This window comes from Oncorhynchus gorbuscha, linkage group LG20, assembly GCF_021184085.1.
Source record: "Oncorhynchus gorbuscha isolate QuinsamMale2020 ecotype Even-year linkage group LG20, OgorEven_v1.0, whole genome shotgun sequence".
In the NCBI taxonomy this organism is placed as follows: domain Eukaryota; kingdom Metazoa; phylum Chordata; class Actinopteri; order Salmoniformes; family Salmonidae; genus Oncorhynchus; species Oncorhynchus gorbuscha.
In genome coordinates this window covers 1330141-1353662 of record NC_060192.1, presented here as the reverse complement: position 1 = coordinate 1353662, position 23522 = coordinate 1330141, and the positions used below count along the sequence as shown (strand labels likewise).

Sequence of the window (23522 nt, the reverse complement as noted above, 5' to 3'; positions counted from 1 at the left end):
GGTCCTTTTGTGGCAGGGCTGAAATGCAGCAGAAATGTTTTTTGGGGGATTCAGTTCATTTGCATGGCAAAGAGGGAATTTTTGCAATCACTCTTCATAACATTCTGGAGTATACGCAAATTGCATCATACAAACTGAGGCAGCAGACTTCGTGAAAATTAATATTTGTGTCATTCTGAAAACTTTTGGCCACGACTGTCTCTGTTGTAGCACAAAATGCCCATTTGTACAAACGTGCCCCAGCCCGTGCCGTGGAGAGATTCAGAGAAAGGGAGAGGGCAGAGGAAGGGCCGGGACATCGGTGAAGTCTGGCACACTTCCTGGAGAGGGTAAAGCCTAACTGCTACCATGGTAACTAGACAGGGCAGACCGTAATGCTTCCTGGTGGGTAAACATCTTAAAAGCCTGGAAGGAGTAAGAAGGGGCTCTGATTGGAAATGAACAGGAAGGAAACAGTGTTTACCGTCTGTGTTTGCAGCTATTGGAGAAAGCGCATAAGGCATTGACCCTATTGATTAAAACAGAGTAACGGTAATGATCTGATTTTCTTTCCTGCATCTAAACCTGTTGAGACATCAAAGCATTGTCCAATGGGATGGAATAAGTACGGTGCGCTAGTTGGGGTGTGCCTGTAGCCTCGACCCATTCCCCGCCCTGTTAGTTCATACCTGGTATCCTTCAGTCTTCTTCTGGCACCACTTGAGCAGAGCGTTCCTCTTGGATCCCCCGTACTCCCTGGCCAGTGCAGACAGGGCGTCTTTTCTCCCCTCCCTATGGACAAACAACAGAAATTAAAGAGGACAGAAAGAATGATCCTACACAAAAGGGGTGTTTTACAGACACAGAGTAAGCCTGATCTTGGACTATAATGCATTTTCTATGGAGATTCCCCATTGAGCTTGATTTTCTTTTGTCCAGCACTGGACTTTATCTGTGTCCAGGAAACAGTCTCATCGTGTCTCTTTCAGAAGATGATCATCTACAACACGTCAGGGGGGGGGGACATTGAAAAACATTTGTCTTTTTGTCTGTCATCCTATGTAACTATACTCTCCCAGCCCCCTGCATTCACCAACAAGCATGTCAAGATGGTGAACAATAGAATCCTTCCATGAGATTGAATCATTCAGAGAGAGGGGAATACACAGATGGAGCTCAGGAACGAGAGGGAGATAGTGAAAGGAGAACATGTGTCCTTTCAGTCGAGCCCCTCAGCCATTCAGAGCAGTGTGTGTTGTCAGTGGTCAATATATTATTATCAGGTTGCAGTCAATTAGATTTCCAGTCAACGCCTCCCGAATTACCTGGCATTTCCAGTTCGCCCCCTGCGTCCCTCTGGTAGACTGGACAATCAATCACTTTTCTCATCTACTTATTTGTTCATCTACAGGGCAGAGGAGCCATGGGGACACACACACAGACAGAGACACAGAGACACACAGAGAGACACACAGACACACAGACAGACACAGAGAGACACACAGACAGACACAGAGAGACACACAGACAGACACAGAGAGACACACAGACAGACACACACAGACACACAGACAGACACACACAGAGACACACACACACACACAGAGACACACACACACACACAGAGACACACACACACACACAGAGACACACACACACACACAGAGACACACACACACACACAGAGACACACACACACACACAGAGACACACACACACACACACACACACACACACACACACACACACAGAGACACACACACACACACAGAGACACACACACACACACAGAGACACACACACACACACAGAGACACACACACACACACACACACACACACACACACACACACACACACACACACACACACACACACACACACACACACACACACACACACACACACACACACGGAGAGCAAGAGAGCATACCGTAAGCGTCCCCTTGTGGAGGGGGGGACTGAGGCGGTGGGGGAGGAGGCTGCAGGGGAGGAGGTGTTCTCTAAGGAAGACATGTCTCTCTTCAGCTCCTCACTGCTCCTGCGAGACACTGGGGACACAGGTCACTGTTTTAGTAGTAGCTTACCACAGTGTCATCAGTACCACAATCACATTACTTTTAACTATCAAGCCGCAAATCAGGTCCTGTACCACAATCACATTACTTTTAACTATGCAAATCAGGTCCTGTGGAGCACAACAGGCACAACAGGCACATATTTATGTTACAGCCTCTGACACAGGTACATATGGTGACGTAAACACACACCTGAGAGGGTCTTGGAGGAGGAGTCCGTGTTGGGGACCCTCTGAAGGGCAGAGGGGGTGCGGGTCCCAGAGGAGGCCCAGAACAGGTGATCTGCTGTTGGGGATGGAGAACACACATCAGTCCCTATTACTCTAAAATTAACCCATAGGGGAACTAAGAGCCCTACCAGTAAAATAAGCTACCTTCAGAGCCCAAGTTAAAACCTTCATTAATACCTGTTAATGCAGGCAGACTTTTTCCCCAAATGTGCCAAGCTTAGTGGAAAAACAGTGTGAGCTGAGCTAGCAGGGGTGGCTCTAAATTAGCGTGTGAACAGGGGGCTAAATCCACCGTGGCATACTCCCATTCCTCCTGGTCCGTAGCACAAATGGCACCCTATTAAATGCACTACTTTTGACCGGGGCCTATAGGGCTCTAGTCATTAAAGTGGTGCACTATACAGGGAATAGGACTCCATTTTCCCCAAGCCCTGTTGTCTGGGCCTGTGGCCTCCCCACTGAGGGCTGCCTGCTATATGAACCTCATTTTAAAATGAAAGAGTGTTAAGGGTCTGGGGCTTCTTCCATTATTACACCTGACACTCAAGATAGAGGTCAATCTCACAGTCCTGGTGGGTCGGAGTTATCCAATCCCCTACCCGTCTGCTACATACTGCCCTACCATTACAACCACCACTGTCCAAGCGATACCTCCTAGACGGCAGTCTTGTCTTGCGGGGTTCTTCGCCTGATATGTCACGGCGCAGTGAAGAAATCTACGAAACTAGTTGAAGGCCCTGACTAAGTGGAGAAGAGCATCTACTAAATGACTAAAGGGTCATGTGATTGCCCAAAATCGTAGTCGTCTGTTCTTTCGACCAATCAAATTAGTCAAAATATTCCAATTCAAATGTTTTATTAAAAACACCCGGAGTGTTCGTGAAATCAACTATATGCATTGAGCTTGTCTGATGCTTTAAGCACACCGTTTGAAGAAATAGAACACAAATGATTCAAGAGAGCCAGAGATCAAGATAACCAGAAGAAACACAATTAAAAATGCACATGCTGGGTTTCGGTGATTCTGCCGTTACTCTCCTGAAGTTGCCGGTAAATAGACTACAGGAGTCAGAAACCTTTCTCATGTGGAATGCCAATTTATCTTACCATTTCTACCAATCTGTGTGCCAGTTATGGTTTTCAAAAAAAAAAAATTGTGGAACAGTTTAATTTAATTTAGAATAATGTCTTCATATCGCAAAATCATTGTCATGTGGTTAATCAGAACTCTATCCAAATCTATATTAAAATGATAAACCTAAAAAGTAAATTTATTGCCAACTATGTAAAAAATGCCTACGTAAAGCCAACAAATAAAAACATTGCAGCCACAGGTAGAAAATATCCTGATAAAAATGAACATCCTACAAATCACATTGGCTACACATGGCCTGTCTGCAACGAACTTGAAACATTGTAACACCTATTAACTTGGGTCAGGCCTGAAGCTGATTCCAGCAAATCTTGCAACATTGTATAAAATATTCTGGGCCTCGGAGTTTCCTGCACAGACACAGCTGTAGTCTATTTGTGCTGTAGGCTATTCAGGTAGGCCTATTTTCAAAACACACCTACTCATTTAAGGGTTATTATTTATTTAGACTATTTTCTACATTGTAGAATACCAGTGAGGGCATCAAAACTATGAAATAACACACATGGAATCATGTAGACAGCTTTGCACACTCCTGGCATTCTCTCAACCAGATTCATGAGGTAGTCACCTGGAATGCATTTCAATTAACAGGTGTGCCTTGTTAAAAGTTAATTTGTGGAATTTCTTCCTTAATGCGTTTGAGCCAATCAGTTGTGTTGTGACAAGGTAGGGGTGGGATATAGAACATAGCCCTATTTGGTAAAAGACCAAGTCCATATTATGGCAAGAACAGCTCAAATAAGCAAAGAGAAATGACAGTCCATCATTACTTTAAGACATGAAGGTCAGTCAATGCGGAAAATGTCAAGAACTTTGAAAGTGTCTTCAAGTGCAGTCGCAAAAACCATCAAGTGCTATGATGAAACTGTCTCTCATGAGGACCGCCACAGGAATTTACAGGAATTTAAGACCCAGAGAAACCTCTGCTGCAGAGGATAAGTTCATTAGAGTTACCAGCCTCAGATTTTAGCCCAGATAAATGCTTCAGAGTTCAAGTAACAGACACATCTAAACATCAACTGTTCAGAGGAGACTGTGAATCAGGCCTTTATGGTGAAATTACTCCAAAGAAACCACTACTAAAGGACATCAATAAGAAGAAGAGACTTGCTCGGGCCAAGAAACGCGAGCAATGAACATTAGACCGGTGGAAATCTGTCCTTTGGTCTGATGAGTTCAAATGAGAGATTTTTGGTTCCAACCACCGTGTCTTTGTGAGATAGAGAGTAGGTGAATGGATGATCTCCGCCTGTGTGGTTCCCACCGTGAAGCATGGCGGAGGTGGTGTGATGGTGCGTTGCTAATGACACTGTCTGACTTATTTAAAATTCAAAAAGGCACATTTAACCAGCATTGCTATCGCAGCATTTTGCAGCGATACACCATCCAATCTGGTTTGCGCTTAGTCCCCACTATCTTTTGTTTTTCAACAGGACAATGACCCAAAACACACATCCAGGCTGTGTAAGGACTATTTGACCAAGGAGAGTGATGGAGTGCTGCATCAGATGACTTGGCCTCCACAATCACCCGACCTTAACCCAATTGAGATGGTTTGGGATGAGTTGGACAGCAGAGTGAAGGAAAAGCAGCCAACAAGTGCTCAGCATATGTGGGAACTTCTTCAAGACTGTTGGAAAAGCATTCCTCATGAAGCTGGTTGAGAGAATGCCAAAAATGTGCAAAGCTGTCATTAAGGCAAAGGTTGGCTACTTTGAAGAATCTCAAATATATTTCGATTTGTTTAACACTTTTTTGGTTACTACATGATTCCATATGTGTTATTTCATAGTTGTGATGTCTTCACTATTATTCTACAATGTAGAAAATAGTACAAATAAAGAAACACCCTTAATTAGTAGGTGAACAAACTTTTGACTGGTGCTATATATTTTCTACTTCTCGACAAAAAAAGGAATCTTTCTCGACCAAAAGCCGACTGATCAAACAAAACAACCAGTCGACTAATTGGAGTCATAACGGTTGTCCAACAGAATATGGTTGATATGAATGAAGACCGTTGTACCCACCTGGCATATTGAGGTCTGTGAAGCTGGACCTTTTATCCACCATGGAGGACAGGGGTTTGGGGGTCGACGCAGTGTGCCTCTTTAACATAGCAACAGAGGAGAATTACACACACACACACACACACACACACACACACACACACACACACACACACACACACACACACACACACACACACACACACACACACACACACACACACACACACACACACACACACACACACACACACACACACACACACACACACACACACACACACACACACACACACACACAATTTATTTATGAGGATAGGATAATTGCATGCTCCCTGACTGCAGAAATGCCAGAGAATTTAATGTTAATTTCTCTCCATAAGACGCCTTCAATGTCGTTATAGAGAATTTGGCAACCGGCCTTATAAACGCAGACCATGCCTCACAAACGCAAACCATGCCAGCCCAGGACTTCCACGTCTGGCTTCTTCACCTGTGGTATAGTCTGAGACCAGCCACCTGGACAGCTGATGTCCTTTATTTAACTAGGCAAGTCGGTTAAGAACAAATTCTTATTTACAATGACAGCCTACCCCAGCCAAACCCAGACTGGGCCAATTGTGCACCACCCTACAGGACTCCCAATCACGGCCAGATATGATGCAGCCTGGATTCGAACCAGGGACTGCAGTGCCTTAGACCGCTGCGCCACTCAGGAGCCTGATGAAACTGAGGAGTATTTCTGTCTGTAACAAAGCCCTTTTGTAGGTAGAAAACTAATTCTGATTGGCTGGACCTGGCTCCCCAGTGAGTGGGCCTGTCATGTGAAATCCATAGATTAGGGCCTAATTAATTTATGTCAATTGACTGATTTCCTTATATGAACTGCAACTCAGTAAGATAGATGAAATTGTTTGCTGAGCTTATATTTTTGTTCAGTATAATATAGTCTACACAATCAAAATAAATCCATTATTCATTTTAGGCAGGTCTAAAAAAAACATGACGTGAAGAAGAACAGAATAGCATATTCTGAGTCGTCCTTATGTCCAGTCCTGATCTGGCTATGACGCATGTTAGGCAGGTCCTATGGCATTATTTTATAGTAATATCCGAGGAGTGCAAATGGTATTCTGTGTTGAGTGGTGAACAAAGAAACATGTCCTCCTATATGATTCATTGAGTTATTCATGAAACTTCAGTTGTGATAAAAACGTTAGGCTATATGTTTTGATCTCTAATACAGTCGAAGGTTGCATGAGGCTACTGTCAGGAGCAAGCACTCTGCTCTGTTTCTTGTGCAGGCTGCACACACTTAATCAGTCTCTCATTCAAAATTTGACACGCAATTGATAATATTCGCACCCATCAGACTTTCCTTGATTTAATCTGTTCTTTACATTATTTTAGAACCTCCCACAAAAAAAAAACACTTAACTAGGCGCTGTAGGCTATGGGCTCTCCATCCATGTTCCAGGGGTCCTAGGCCTTTACGTTTGGAGTTATTTGGCCACTTTAGTTGCGATAGAAACCTTAGCAAAACATATGCTACATGATGCATGAAACTATGATTAAAAAAAGGTCGCAAAAAAATGCATGCCCTGATCTCTTGCCTGTTTGTACACAAGTGATAATATTCTCACTCATCACACTATTCTCACTATTCTCAATTTAATCTCGTCTTTACAAATACTAAATAATACACTACACGGCCAAAGGTATGTGGACACCTGCTCATCAAACATCTCATTCCAAAATAATGGGCATGAATATGGTCCCCTCTTTGTTGCAATAACAACTTCCACTCTTCTGTGAAGGCTTTCCACTAGATGTTGGATCATTGCTGCAGGGACTTACTTCCATTCAGCCACAAAAGCATTAGTGAGGTCAGGAATGGATGTTGGTCTATTAGGCCTGGCTCGCAGTTGGCATTCCAATTCATCCCAAAGGGCATTTGGTATTTTATTATGATCCCCATTGCCTGTTGTAAAAGCAGCAGCTACTCTTCCTGGGGTTGAGGTCAGGGCTCTTTGCAGGCCAGTCAAGCTCTTCCAGACCGATCGACAAATAATTTCTGTATGACCCTCGCTTTATGCACTGGGCCATTGTTATGCTGAAACAGGAAAGGACCTTCCCCAAACTGTTGCCACAAAGTTGGAAGCACAGAATCGTCTAGAATGTCAGTGTATGCTGCAGCGTTAACATTTCCCTTCACTGGAACTAAGGGGCCCAAACCATGAAAAACCAGCCCCAGACCACTATTCCTCCTCCACCAAACTTTACAGTCGGCACTATGCATTCAGGCAGGTCGTGTTCTCCTGGCATCCTCCAAATCTAGATTCATCCATCGGACTGCCAGGTGGTGAAGTGTGATTCATCACTCCAGAGAACGCGTTTCCACTGCTCCAGAGTCCAATGGCGGCGAGCTTTACACCACTCCAGCCAACGCTTTGCATTGCGCATGGTGATCTTAGGCTTGTGTGCGGCTGCTCGGCCATTTCATGAAACTCACGTCGAACAGTTCTTGCACTAACATCGCATCCAGAGGCAGTTTGGATCTTGGTGGTGAGTGTTGCAACTGAAGACAGACAATATTTATGCGCTACGCGCTTCAGCACTCGGCGGTCCCGTTCTGGGAGCTTGTGTGGCCTACCACTTTGCGGCTCAGCTGTTATTGCTCCTAGACGTTTCCACTTCACAATATCAGCACTTACAGTTGACTGGGGCAGCTCCAGTAGGGCAGAATTTGGACCAATTGAATTGTTGGAAAGGTGGCATCCTATGACAGCGCCACATTGAAAGTCACTGAGCCCTTTAATACGTGCCATTCTACTGCGAATGTTTGTCTATTGAGATTGCATGGCTGTATGCTCGATTAAATACCCTTTTAATCCATAAATCTATGTTCACATACTTTTTGCCATGTAGTGCGTGTGTAAAATAATGTTTTATTTCGAAATGGGCATTATGGGCTTTTCCCGTAGTTCATTTTACTGCCAGCCAGATAGGTTACCCGTTTATAAAGCAAAGCAATGTGCTTAATATTAGGACAGTTGAGAAACAAATATAGTAGGCCTAGCCTAAGAAAGCTGATGGAATCCTCCTCTTTTTAATAGAGGCCATTACAACTGTTCTCACGCAAATGCCTATAGAAATGTTGCGTAACATGAGCTTATAGGAACAGCTGGCTCTCACTGGGCAACAGGTGATCCTATTGTACTCAAACTCTGAATTTCAGGCCTCTCATGAACTGTTTGATTATATTTACGATTGCATTTGCGTCAGAGTGATTTAGAGGAACAATAAAGCACTGAGTACCGGTCATTAGAGACGGCCGTTAGCAAGTTTGGTAGGCTACAAGTGACAGAGGCAACAGAGCGCAGTTTCGGAGAAGCCTAGTTACTGTGACTCAATGGTCATGTGGAATTTGACTGCGGTCATGACTTGTGACTGCCGGTGTGGCGGTAATACGGTCATTAATACGGTCACCGTAACAGCCTTAGGTGTTCCTAATGTTTTGTACGATCATTGTAGAATAAATAAATATCGTCATGTTGTAAAGTGCTTAATTTATTCTACACCAACCTAGATATATTGTTTCCATCTGACCACTCAGACCTGATCTTCATTAAAATGCGAGTGAGGTCCCTCAGAGTGAGGGACGGGCATCTCCCTGGCACCTGCTATATTGACCGCTCTCAAAATAAACTCCACAGGGTAAATGAATGTTTCATGACCATCGCCTGTCTGCTCTAGGAGAGCTTTGTCTGTCTGCTCTGCTATACAGAGCTTTGTTTCACGGAAGAGATTTTCCTATAGCTTGAACCAAAAATAACGCAGGCAGCGGCCTTCCAATTCACTGAAAAGATTGGCTGCGCGCCAAACAGACAGAACCCACCGATCCAAATGAACAATGTTACAGAGTGATTGAGTGAATAGGCTCCCTGTGTATGTTGACTTACACTTTGGTGGTGGCAATATGAAGACCAACCAAAGGTATTTTGGTTTAACTTCTTTGGGACTATGGGGCAGTATTGAGTAGCTTGGATGAATAAGGTGCCCAGAGTAAACTGCCTGCTACTCAGGCCCAGTTGCTAATATATGCATATTATTAGTAGATGTGGATAGAAAACACTCTGAAGTTTCTAAAACTGTTTGAATGATGTCTGTGAGTAAAACAGAACTCATATGGCAGGTAAAAACCTGAGAAAAAACCAGGAAGTGGGAACCAACCAGGAAGTGGGAAATCTGAGGTTTGTAGTTTTCAACTCATTGCCTATCGAATATACAGTGTCTGTAGAAAAGGCCCATGGAGTTGGTGGAATAATCCTTTAACTCATTGCCATTTACTCAGCTGGGCCAGGGGCGCTTTAATTAGGTCAGGTGGAAATGTCCGACAGATCTCAACTGCATAAATGGAGGAAATTGCCATCGCCTGATCTCGCTGCTGTCTCTTCCTTAACTCCATCTGATCCAGAAAGTTCTGTGCATCCATGAATCCACGTAAGGTGAATGCACCAATTTGTAAGTCACTCTGGATAAGAGCGTCTGCTAAATGACTTAAATGTAAGTCCACCGACTCTTACCTTTCATCTGAATTATCTGTGGCGATCGGGAGAGTGGGCCATTCAGTTACTGTTAATAGTTATTACCGCGGAGTGCGGCTTGGAGCGCAGCTTCAAACATATTGTGTAATGTGAATTGTCAATGATCGCGGCCCTACGGATCCTCATAGGCCCATTATGCAATCGATATGGTTCATGTGTATTGAAATTAATTATATGTACACATGAAGACAATTGAAAGATTGAAATGAGAAATGTCATTGTTTTGCTAACTGATTGACTTTGATAATGGGGATTATAGATTGTATAACCATTCACTGTTTGTGTTCTTTCATGATTTATGATAAATAGTTGAGCCTAAATGACTCGCGGATGATTACTATTGACTTCTTAATGAACTGGACTGTTGAATTCCTTAACTTATGTTAATAATGACTGATATGATTTGATCTTTGATTATGAATTTGATTGTATACATGTTATTTGTTTCCTTTGTGATGCAGAACAGACTACTCAGTAAATATACCACTTTATGGTTAAAGGAATTCCTGCCTCAGTCTCATCCATTCCTCTGTCACCTGACACGTGACCACCTGTTCACCTTCACTGTCAGTCATCCTACCTGTCCAGCTACCCACACAGATTCCACTAATCTTTCAGTGTCTATGGGGCCATATTGAACTTCTTAAGGCTTCCACTAGATGTCAACAGTCTTTAGAACCTTGTTTTATGCTTCTACTGTGAAGGAGGGGTGAATGAGAGCTGAATGAGTCAGAGGTCTGCTAGAGTGGCATGAGCTGATCACACCTGCTCACGTGAGAGTGATCTGCGTTCCATCGCATTTCTACAGACAAAGGAATTCTCCAGTTGAAACATTATTGAAGATTTATGATAAAAACATAAAGATAAGTGAATATTTATAATGCTATTTCTAACTTATGTTGACTCCACAACATGGCGAATATCTGTGTGGCTTGTTTTGTTGTCTGAGCACTGTACTCAGATTATTGCATGGTGTGCTTTTTCGGTAAAGCTTTTTTGAAATCTGACACAGCGGTTGCATTAAGTTGATCTAAAGTTCCATGCATAACACTTGTATTTTCATCAACATTTATGATGAGTATTTCTGTAAATTGATGTGGCGCTCTGCAAAATCACCGGATGTTTTAAAGGCAAAACATTACTGAATGTAACGCGCCAATGTAAACAGATTTCTTTATATAAATATGAACCTAATGGAACAAAACATACATGTATTGTGTAACATGAAGTCCTATGAGTGTCATCTGATGAAGATCATCAAAGGTTAGTGATTAATTTAATCTCTATTTCTGCTTTTTGTGACTCCTCTCTTTGGCTGGAAAAATGGCTGTGTTTTCTGTGATTAGGTACTGACCTAACATAATCGTTTGGCGTGCTTTCGTCGTAAAGCCTTTTTAAAAATCGGACACTGTGGTGGGATTAACAACAAGTTTATCTTTAAAATCGTGTAAAATACTTGCATGTTTGAGGAATTTTAATTATGGGATTTCTGTAGTTTTGAATTTGGCGCCCTGCAATTTCACTGGCTGTTGGCGAGGTGGGATGCTACCGTCCCACATATCCCAGAGAGGTTTAAGGCTTCTTTTTAGAAGCCAGTGTATAATTGTGAACATGTAGCCTACAAGAAAAAAAATCTCTCAATTGCACTTAAACTTAGCCTGTAAAATAATTATGCCTAATTCAAGACACATTGCTCTATTTCTGTAGAGACAGATCTCTCTGATATCTAGAGCTTCAGATGCTCTATTCCCCAAAAAGGTCAGACTGAGTGTCAAGTCCAGTTTAGAATGAGCAAGGCTAACATAGCTGGCACTGGCAACCAACACAGGAGCTTAACTCAAACAACATGCTGCAGTGCTAGCTCTGAAAGCCTGCCTTATTTCACTGGTCTTGTGAAAGTTAAAATGCCGTTGGGCCTGTTCTAACCAAAGGTTGGCCAAGACATTAAACTGAACCCATTAGAAGTTAAATTGTTAATGTTCAAGAATCACCCTTCCTCATTCTCCATCCAACCTGACTTGACACACAAACCTCCTGTTTTGTGACATAATTGTCATGTGCCACCTATTCAGAGCATAAATCTCAAGTTAACTTGAGGACATCTTGACTGTTAGGGTAGAAACCATCAGGTCTTGAATGGGTCTGGAATTCTCAGTAGTTCTACAAAGACAATGACAAAGGAACGATAAAGGGGCAGACATCTAACAAACCAATCAGGATGGGGTTAGAGACCTACAGCTTCCTCCTTCTCAGGGGTGACCTGTGCCGCCTGGTGACCTGTGCCGCCTGGTGACCTGTGCCGCCTGGTGACCTGTGCCGCCTGGTGACCTGTGCCGCCTGGTGACCTGTGCCGCCTGGTGACCTGGTTCAGAATGCTGTTTATGGGCTTCCATCGGGTGTTTTTCTTACCTGTACGGGAGAGATAGCAGCAGCAGGTGGGGTTTTCAGAGGACTGGGGCTGAGGGGTGTACGGGCAACCATCGTGGTAACTGCTGGCACGGCTGCTGTGGGGGAGGTTGGGACAGGGCCTGCAGTGGAGGCGTTGTCAAAATTTTTGATGAGGGTCTTAACGGTTGGAGAGGGCTCAGAGGAGGTAGAGGAGAGTCGGCTGAGACCCATGCCCTGCCTCAGGGCAGCTAGGTCCCTCTCAACTGCATTCATGTAGTTATACACCCTGCCCCTCTCCTCATCCTGCCTAGAGACATAACAGACGGTCAATATCTTTGACACAGGGAGATTGGAACACACGCACGCAACAACAACAAACCACAACAACCACGTACTTCTTGAGCTCCTCCAGCTCTTTGCTCATCTTCTCGTTCTTCTCCTGCGTGTCCAGTAGGCGGCGCCGCAGGTCCCCGATCTCCTCCTGAGCCTCGGACTTGATGTCGTTGGCGATGACCACCGCCGTCTGCAGGTCGGCCTGGAACTGACGCCACTCCATAGACTCCTCCTGCAACGGGTATGGACACACAATCACATGGGTCCCTGTGGGCCCTAGTCAAAAGTAGTGCACTATATAGGGAGTAGGGATGCAGCCATGGGCTAACACTAAGGGCCTTCGCACCCATGTTTATTACATCTGTGTTAAATATCTTCATGTTATGTTCCAGACAAGAGCAACATTTAACTCCGATCTGGATGAGGCACAGGACAGCATTCCTCCCGCTTCCCCAAATTACCCGTAGCTTTCGATGCAGAATCTTCGTCTCACGCTCCATGTCATGTTTTTGGTCCTGTAGTTTTTTGACGGAGTCTGAAAGAAAAAAATGATTAAATGAACGGAGATGGAGATAAACTGGCTTACTTGGATGTGTTATAATGGTCCCACATCCCCACCTTGTGGTCACACATCAGGTTTCCCCCTAGTCCATTTACCTGAGAGCTACCACACCCCAAATAGCACCCTATTCCCTAAATAGTTCACACATTTTGACCAGAACCCTGTTGGCCTTGGTTAAAAGTAGTGCACTACAAATGGAATAGGGTCGGGTGCCATTTGGGGATGTAACCTAGCGTCCATCCAACACTCACTCTCCAGGTCTGTGATCATGAGGTTATCGTGGAGTTTGAGGGCTCGGTGTTGCTCCACCTCGTCCTCCAGCTCAAAAATGGTCTCCTTCATGTCAGAGACCTCTGTGTCCCTTTCCTCCAGCTCAGAACACTGCTGGTCCAGGGCCCGCTTCTGCTCAGCCAACTGCTTCTGCACCTCGCCACGGAACGCACGGAAGTCCTCCTCCAGCTGACGGGAGAATGGGAGATGCATAGATGTATGTGTGAGCACACGTATCATGAACATACGAAGATATGAATTGGGAGAAATACTAACACTAAAAAAAATATCCCGGACTGATGGATAATCTGAATGGAAAGCGTTTTAACTATGAGAATATGTGACCTTGCGGATGCCGTCCTGTAGCCTGGCGGCCTCGTCGTGGGTGTGGTCCAGGTCCTCCTGCAGCTGAACAGACTCAGCCTCTGCCCTCTCCTTGTCCCTCCTCTCGCTCTCCAGCAGGTGGCGGATGTCCGTCTTGTCCCCGGCATTGTGGATGGAGTAGAGCTCAGCCACCCTCAGCCTCTCCTGCTCCAGCTGGACTCTACACCGAGCCAGCTCCGCCTGCTCCCCCCCAGCCGCCTCCCTCATGGCCTCCAGCTCTGCGGCCGCCATCGCTCTTTCCCTGCGCTCCATATCAGCCTGCCGCTCTGCCACGTGCACCCGTTCCTTCAGCGCTGAGATGAGGCCCTGGGCCTCGGCGTTGTCCTGCTCTGCCATTTTCAGCGCCCCACTCAGGTGCTGCTGCACCCCCAGCAGCTGCTCCCTCTCGAAGTGGGCGCCCTGCGTCAGGTCCACGTAGCGGCGCTCCAGCTCCAGGTAGCGCCCGCTCTTAGTGTCCTCCTCGTCGGCCGGGGCGTACGCCACGCGGTGCTCATCCAGCAGGCCCCGGAAGTAGTCCTTCTGCCGGTAGTAAAGCTCCAGCCGGTCGCCCTGCTGGCACAGGGAATCCACCAGGATGGTCCGCTCCTCGCCCAGTCGCTCGTTCTCTGTGCTTAGTTCCTGGGTGATCTGCTGCAGATCAGCCAGCTCCTGTAGTGTGGCCTGGAGCTCCTCAGAGGTGCAGTGCTGATTCTCCTCCATCTGGTGAATGCGCTCCGTTAGACAGGCCACCGACACCTCGCTGGTGTTGCCACTACTGCCTCTACGGGAGCGTTCGCCGTGACTCGGTGGCCCGCCCTCTGACTCGGAGGAGGAGCCGCAGGCAGAGGCAGAACCAGAGGGGGCATCCAGGGCATCATCGCTGGAGGTGATTGGCTGGTAGGCTTCGCTGCATTCGCTGTCGGCCGCCTCAGGGGAGATGACTCGCCGGGGGTCAAGTAGGTCTTCAGTAGAGCCGCAGGCAGAGCTGTGAGGGGAGACCTCGTGTAAAAAAGAGGCCCGTGGGCACCCTCCATCTCCATAACTGCCATTGCGGGCTGGGGGAAGATCCAAGCTAAGGCAGGGGCCTTGCAGGGTCTTTAGGGGGCTGTCCAGCCTCTGCTCCAGGGAGAAACCCAGGGCGTTGAGCCGGTCCTTCAGCATGCGGTTCTCACTCTTCAGCATGTTCAGCTCTCCGCGGATCCCCTGGTTCTGGTCCTGTAGCAAGAGCAGGGTGGATTCCACGTCTGCAGAGATGAGAGGAGTAGGGGCTTCCTTCGACTGGTCCTGTGGAGGCTTAACCTCAGCAGTCTCCTCTCCCTCGCCTTCCTCTCTGGCTCTGCTCCCCCCATCCTCTTCCTCCTCCTCGGGCAGGCCTAGCTGGACACGGATGCCCCGGAGCTCTGTGCGCAGGTGGAGGATCTCCACGTCTTTGCTCTCGGCCAGACCCAGCAGGTCCTTCACCCTGCTCTCCAGGACAGTCTTGTCGCTGAGCTGCCCGTTCGACCTGGACTTGCTCATACGGGACTCAGATTCAGTCACAGTCCGGCAGCGGACTCTCTTGGGCGGTGACAAGGCATCGGAGGGTCCGGAGAGCTTCCTGCTGGTGGTGCAAGTTCTGGAGCGTTCCCGCAGTCCCTCCCGGGATGAACCAAGCTCCTTCACCACGGAGGAGGTCCCACGCTTGCCTGAGGAGTACAATACAGAACATTATTGAAGGTCAAGAAGTTGGCATTTTTATTGTGGTCAGAGCTAATCACAAACAGAGCATAGTCTGTAAGTAGCTCTATGTGTTGATGATGTACCGGAGTTGGTCTTTGTCTTGCCCTCTGGGTTGCTGGTACCTGTAGTAGAGGAGTTTGAAGAGTGGACAGAGCTAGTCTTCTTCACCTTGGGAATAGTGCTGCTCCCAGCAGAGGCTCCACTGCCTGCTGTTGTTACTGATGGAAGGTCATCATTGCTCTTCGCCTGGCCAAAGAGAAACATGACAGTTATCATACCAGCTATTGGACCTATAAAGATAAAAAGGGTTGTCGTTGCAGTATGAAGCCAGTGCTCGCTTTTGCCTTCTGCATTCGAACCTTAGACAGTGGCGCGGTGGCAGAGGTCTTGGCTGTAATCTTGCCGGCTGTGCCCATGGTGGTGGTGACGCCCTCGGGCTTGACTTTGTCAACGGTCTGGGCCTTGGTGACTGCGGCTGTGGCTTTGGAGACGCCTGCCACTGGCCTGGTTGCTTTCCTCATGCCGGGCTCTCGGTTTCTCGGACATTTACAGCGTAGTCTGTATGGAACAAAAACACACAAGATGAGTTAATAACAGGATGATGCATGTATCAGAGGGAAAACCATAATTAACCTCAGTCAACAACCTCTTACAGCTACTATAAATACTAAACAACAAGACTGACAAACGCTTAGCCTAAAAACTACAAGTGTTATAGGATGCAGCCCCTCTAAATACTAGTTTGTAAATCATTCGTTTTAAATCTATTGCAAGAACACTCAATTAGCCTAGATTGCCTTTTGAAAATCCTGTTAGTTACCTGATGCCTGCGGTAGTAGTTTTCTTGGGAGAAGACATGGCCTGTGATCTAGAGGCTAGGTATTAGCTACAGAGTTGCTGTTTAATCTGGAGGAGAGACTAAATGACTACAATTCTCCCGTGCTGTGGTCTATTTATGTTCAAACGCCAGCCAGCACTACCTCCTTCTCAGACACAAACACAGACCACATGGTGAGAACGGTCATTGGATGCCGGTTTGAAAGCACACAAAGCAAAGCGTGTGATTGGACGTCTCCAGCGTGTAGGCTAGCTGCCTCTCTCATCACATCATCATGAGGCGGTTGAACTGCGGCTGCAGTAACTGTGGTCTGGGCAGGCCAGCTGGGCCTTGCCTTAAAAAGGCATGAGGAGCCTGTGTGTGCAGGCCTATAACGGTGCCCAGGCAATGACAAAAATCCCTCACTTTATTCTTAACATTTCACTTTCAGTACAGTAGCTGGCCTTTGGAAGTATTCTACTACATGTCGGCCTATGTCTGAAGACTGATTATTCAAATTGAACAGGCTACTCGCCATCACCTAGAATGAATCACATATTGCCTGCCTGATGAAGTCTAAGTCCCCCACTCACAGATCAGTCGATTTTAAATAACAAGATAAATCTTGACCATTACGACCACTACTAAACATTTCCTTTTCCCAGCCCCCTTGTCTTTGAACTTGACCTGTTTGTACTGCAGACAAAACAAAGACGCCTGGAGACGCACCCTGGACAGACAAGACAAAGACGCCTGGAGACGCACCCTGGACAGACAAGACAAAGACGCACCCTGGAGACGCACCCTGGACTGACAAGACAAAGACGTCTAGAGACGCACCCTGGACAGACAAGACAAAGACGCCTAGAGACGCACCCTGGACAGACAAGACAAAGACGCACCCTGGAGACGCACCCTGGACAGACAAGACAAAGACGCACCCTGGAGACGCACCCTGGACAGACAAGAGAAAGACGCACCCTGGAGACGCACCCTGGACAGACAAGACAAAGACGCACCCTGGAGACGCACCCTGGACAGACAAGACAAAGACGTCTAGAGACGCACCCTGGACAGACAAGACAAAGACGTCTAGAGACGCACCCTGGACAGACAAGACAAAGACGTCTAGAGACGCACCCTGGACAGACAAGACAAAGACGTCTAGAGACGCACCCTGGACAGACAAGACAAAGACGCCTAGAGACGCACCCTGGACAGACAAGACAAAGACGCACCCTGGAGACGCACCCTGGACAGACAAGACGCACCCTGGACAGACAAGACAAAGACGCCTGCAGACACATCCTGGACAGACAAGACAAAGACGCCTGGAGACGCACCCTGGAGACGCACCCTGGACAGACAAGACAAAGACGCCTGGAGACGCACCCTGGACAGACAAGACAAAGACGCACCCTGGACAGACAAGACAAAGACGCACCCTGGACAGACAAGACAAAGACGCCTGCAGACACATCCTGGACAGACAAAACAAAGACGCCTGGAGACACACCCTGGACAGACAAGACAAAGACGCCTGGAGACACACCCTGGACAGACAAGACAAAGACGCCTGGAGACGCACCCTGGACAGACAAGACAAAGACGCACCCTGGAGACGCACCCTGGAGACGCACCCTGGACAGACAAGACAAAGACGCCTGGAGACCCACCCTGGACAGACAAGACAAAGACGCACCCTGGACAGACAAGACAAAGACGCCTGGAGACGCACCCTGGACAGACAAGACAAAGACGCACCCTGGACAGACAAGACAAAGACGCCTGGAGACCCACTCTGGACAGACAAGACAAAGACGCCTGGAGACGCACCCTGGACAGACAAGACAAAGACGCCTGGAGACCCACCCTGGACAGACAAGACAAAGACGCCTGGAGACACACCTTAGACAGCAGCCCACCAACATGGATCACTGGCTGGGATGGGGCCTCCAGTAACAGGGACAATCCTTGTAGCGCATCATGTTCAAACAAGAGGCTAGTAGACGTCAACACCACCCTGAGTCAGACAGTTTCTAGAAAGGCTTACTACTTGAAACAACCCAACAAGACCAGTCAGACACAGAATGAATGGCAGTGATGAAGACATGACCTAATCTAGATCCTTCTGTAGAGTGAAGCATTATGCTAAATGATTTACAACCACTACCAGAAGAACACACAGGCCTAGCCTAAAATACAGTAAATAAACATAGGCTGGCCATGGTGAGCTTCATGATATTAGTACCAGGGGGGGTCAGGGTAGACATTCTTCCCTGAAGATGGACCGGACAATAACAGACTACGAAATCCTAACATAACCTAGCTGGAATTCTGGACTTCAAGAGGAGAGGGGGATGGGACGACATGGTAATAGCCACTAGCAGCTAGATGTTTCCACCAACTCTTAACTCAGCGGTGTGTGAGAATAGGATATACTCTCTCTCACACACACACACACAGCCAACACACACACACAGACAACACACACACACACACACACACAGCCACACACACACACACACACACACACACACACACACACACACACACACACACACACACACACACACACACACACACACACACACACACACACACACACACACACACACACACACACACACACACACACACACAGCCAACTCAGGAATTTCAAATGTTAGGGCAGTCAGTCAGCAGATGTATTTCTGTTGTTTCAAGTCCACATAAAAATTTGACTGATCTGAAATAGCCTATAATTTAAAGCTTTCTTAATGCACTCTTAGCTTACAACTTGAATCAGTTGCCTATGATTAAAATCTAATTGAATGGTAATGCAATTAGTGGACAGGCCAAGGGCGAGCCAGAGTCTAATGATCGAGCCTAACCTTGAGTGAGCCACTGAATGGGTAAAAGTCAGCTGAGCTGAGTCTTGAGTCTTTGGATCCCCACTGAGCATGGCTTACTCAACTCAAATTGTATTTGTCACATGCGCTGAACAACAGGTGTAAACCCTAACGTGAAATGCTTACTTACAAGCAATGCAGTTCCAAGAAATAAGAAAATATTGACAATATAAACGAAAGTAAAAAAGAAAAAAGTAACAATAAAATTACATAACAATAACAAGGCTATAAACAGGGGGGTGCTGGTAACGAGTCAATGTTTGGGGGTACAGGTTAGTCGAGGTCGTTTGTACATGCAGGTAAGGCAAAAGTGACTACTGTAATTTCCTATCGACCTAATTAAAGCCAATACTAAAGCAGACCAGATAGTTACTGGAGGAAGTGAGCAGGGACTATGCATAGTATGGTTTGTACTAGGCCTATATAGATTGGTGCTGCTGAGGCTTGAGAACGGACAGACTTTCGACACAATCACCAGGAAACAATGCTGATAACTAGAGAGTAGAGATAGACAAAGGTGTAAAGGACAAAGGGTTGTACGGGGGGGGGGGGGGGGGCAGGAAGGAAATTGGAGATCAGCTGAATGAAACAATCATGTTGGTTGATGACTACCAGTTAGACTAAGTGAGCATTGTTTGAGCACGACTCGGTCTCTCACACAGTACGGTATAACACTGCTGAATCCCACAAACGAACCTCAAATGAATATGCGGCAGGTTTTCAAAACACTGCTGTCTTCTAAGAGGCCATCTGCACTATTATTTACAGCACCAGATGGCTCCTGTCAGGTACCCTATCATATCAAGAACACCCGAGTTGAGCATCACAGAAGAGGAATGCATAAGGAATGCTGTCACAAAACCCAGAACATGATTCACTGTCCATGCTTATATAGAGAATAGGCCCACATGTGCTGCTCCACAATGTATTTAAGCTGCACTCTTTCAATGTATAAGCAGAGCGAGAATAAAAATCATACACTAGATAGGCTAGTCTATCGCTTCAAATTCCCCATCTTGCTCCTAAAAACCATGCCCTATAAGAGTGCTGCCTGGCCAGCCTGGACTCATAGACTAGACGTAACATTGTAAATGTAAATATGGGGCAGTCAAATGTGACTCGTTTCAGGAAACTAGGCATATGCCGCGCGTCATTACTTCACAGGAGTGGCATTTGCGTGTAAACATGTATTTTTTTATTTTTTATTTGATCAAATAGTGTTTTTCCCCCCCAGAAATGTCTTCTGGAACATGTGATCTTTCAGGTGCTTTAATATCAAACTTGCACTCCATCCGTAAATACAAATAAAAGTTCAATTACGAGCCTAGTTGGTTTAGCCATGGAAAAAGACAGGAACTTTCCTGCTAGCCATGATTGGCTGAGATAATGGATGGGCTGGACATGCCGAGAGATGAGTTTGGATTGGTCTGCCATGTAGAATGCTTCTGTCTATAGCGAGAGCTGCTCAGTGTGTGTTAATAGTCCTATCTACCGCGCTGTTTTTGAAAGATATAACGTTAGCCATCGAGAAAATACAAAAAAAGTTTTGCTACCTTTCTCAACAACATTTATGCACTGAATTTAGCAGGTACTATCGACAGATCAGTTGGAAAAAGTGATGGGCTACTTTCTGCACACACCATGGTCAGTGTGAACCAGAGTGACTTGACAACGCTGGCCAAACAAGATGTAGCTACAAACAAAACAGAGTTAAATGGTTCCAGTCCGCCATCCATGTATTCGGGGAAGAGTCTAGCTACATTTTCAGATAATATACATTTCTAATTTTGTCAAAAAGTAATTTTCTTTGCATGTTAAAGCATACTGTTCGCTAGTTAGCGAATGTTAGCTTGCTGGCTCGCTATCAAACATTACGTGTATGATCTGTGCAGTGATATTATTTGAGTCAGAAATTAATTTGTATTGCTAGTTACAGCCTAATGTTAGCTAGCTGACAAGGAACCTAGTTGGTTAGCTCTTTAGCTACCTGCAGATTCATACTACAGCTATGACAATGTTTGTATTGATAGTAGGAGGAGTTTGGATGATGCCAGTTCATTGTTTAGCTAGTTAGCTACATGTCTAAACAAAAGACTCCACTTTGTCAGATGTTTACATAACCCATCAAATTAGCCAGGTGTGTCTGGGGTTGATTACAGATGTGGCTGGGAGGTGGTTATAGCATTTCGTTCACATGACCCATCAATTTAGACAAGTGTGTCAGGTATGCATCTAATAATTATTATTTTTAATTTATAAAACATTTATCTGGACACTTTTGTTTTTGATATTGCTACTATGCAAGTAACCATTTCACTGTACTGTTTACACCTTCTGTATCCTGTGAATGTGACAAATAAACGCACATCTTATTTGATATAGTCTGTGTTTACAGTAACGATAATGTGAATAACAACATGACCTGCACCAACATCAGATTAGGATATAGGTCAAGGACGAGATAAAGTGTATTTGTACCTTATCCTTGTTGTAGGCTACTGCTTTTAGTCTTGAAATCTTTGGTTGTTTACAAAACTACTCACTCTGTTTAGCACATGGCCTCACATGTGTATCCTTAAAGAGATCGTCCCACCTAAGGTTTAAGAGGGTGTGAACTATGCTGAATGGGTGTAGACAAAGAAGAGTTCTCTCGTAGGTGTGCTGGGCCATTTCATCAAAAGTGGGGTTACAAGTTCATCAACTTTCAAAGCAAAATTACTTTCCCCTTTGTTCCTGTGTAAGATGTAGCATCTTCTAGTTCGGAGTCTCTACTTTTATCCAATGTAAAAAAAAACGAAATTACACATTTTGCAACGTAAGACCGAGGCGGTCGGTCACAAATGAGTATGATATGTTACGTTTAGTATGGTTACATTAGACATATGGTTAGGTTACTTAATGCAATAACGAAGGTTGGTTGGCGTATAATGGATCACAACACACAAGTCACTGGCAGTGCACTCACGGACAAGATATATTGGGTAAAACTGAGATTTGAGTTGGTATAAAAATGCCACTGAATAAAGAAAACAAAACCATCTGTCATTATAACGTTATAACTGCGGAATATGTTAAAAGTGTCCCAACTGGAAACTATGACAACTAGCGTTAGCTCCTTCAAGTGACGTTAGCTAGCCGACTTAGCTAGCGTTTGCTTAGCTCACGAAATCAAAGAGAGCAAAGACAAAAAGGTAATTTATTTTCTATTAGGTTAGCTGACGTTAGTTAATTAACGTTAGTTAGCTAGATACGTGTGGTGTATTGTTTCGATGGTGTTACATTGTAACGTTAGCTAGCTAATTATCAGAGACACTGCTGGCTCGCTGAAGTTAACTAGCTAGCTAATAACCTAGCTAGCACAAGCTACCACAAAAGCTACCACAAACAACATTAGAATACTAAAACACGTCCAACCCGTTTTACCTGGAATTCGTTCGTTCACACCAGCGATAATCGGTTTCCAAATATTGTTAATTTCATGCACTCCATCCCCAGCGTCCCACCTCTGTCTCTTGTCTCTGACAGGACGCCGACAGCACGGAGGTCATCATTACGCCGATTGGGTTGTCACACCAACGCGTTTACGCCCAACTGAAAACGAGGGTTTCTATTGGACAAATGAAGGTAGGTCCCGCCTCGCTTCATCCCATTGGCTCTGTTCGCTTCCGTATGTTTTTTTGGATCCCCATGACCTTTTTGCAGAAGCAGCAGCTAACGTTACTCTTCCTGGAGACGGTAACGAATAAACCCTGGTCCATAGAGCACCATAGTAAACCGATTACGGCTTCGAATTGTGAGATGTCGCCTGACAGATACCTCCCGGTCCTTTTTGCCAGCCAGAGCCATATATCATCTAAATACAGGCGTTCTCTGCTGATGTTGAGAAACATTTCTCATTTTATAAAATAATGACATGTAGTGAATCTGTGATGTGGTGACACTGGTGATATGTCTGCAATCTTTCAAATCTAGTAATATGGATCAACAGTTAGGCCTTGAATATATAAGGCATTGACACATTTTTTTTTACATAGATACTGGAGATTTTATTTAACATTTTTTTTTGTACAAACAGAGGCTGCAAATGCCTTCCAAACATGTATTGTCCTCAGAATACAGTA

The 23522-nt window shown here is 45.6% G+C and overlaps 1 protein-coding gene across 4 annotated transcripts in view; it reads right to left on the bottom strand.

Moving 5' to 3' along the window:
* The window catches only part of LOC124006966 (cytospin-A-like), a 28718-nt gene extending 5783 nt beyond the window's left edge, over positions 1-22935 (bottom strand). Inside the window, exons 1-12 of one of the 4 annotated variants that reach the window (XM_046317175.1) lie at positions 22825-22935; positions 16053-16251; positions 15777-15939; positions 13957-15659; positions 13593-13800; positions 13241-13314; positions 12842-13011; positions 12468-12753; positions 5473-5551; positions 2249-2341; positions 1912-2029; positions 669-771 (exon numbers count right to left, since the gene is read on the bottom strand). In XM_046317175.1, coding sequence (XP_046173131.1) covers positions 669-771; positions 1912-2029; positions 2249-2341; positions 5473-5551; positions 12468-12753; positions 12842-13011; positions 13241-13314; positions 13593-13800; positions 13957-15659; positions 15777-15939; positions 16053-16214 — 3159 coding nt within the window. In that variant the 5' untranslated portion in view covers positions 16215-16251; positions 22825-22935. Of the gene's footprint in view, positions 1-668; positions 772-1911; positions 2030-2248; positions 2342-5472; positions 5552-12467; positions 12754-12841; positions 13012-13240; positions 13315-13592; positions 13801-13956; positions 15660-15776; positions 15940-16052; positions 16252-16513; positions 16628-22824 lie in introns of those variants that run through there. The other 3 variants (XM_046317171.1, XM_046317172.1, XM_046317173.1) reach the window with 3 other exon arrangements.
* Between the last annotated feature and the right edge of the window lie 587 nt (positions 22936-23522).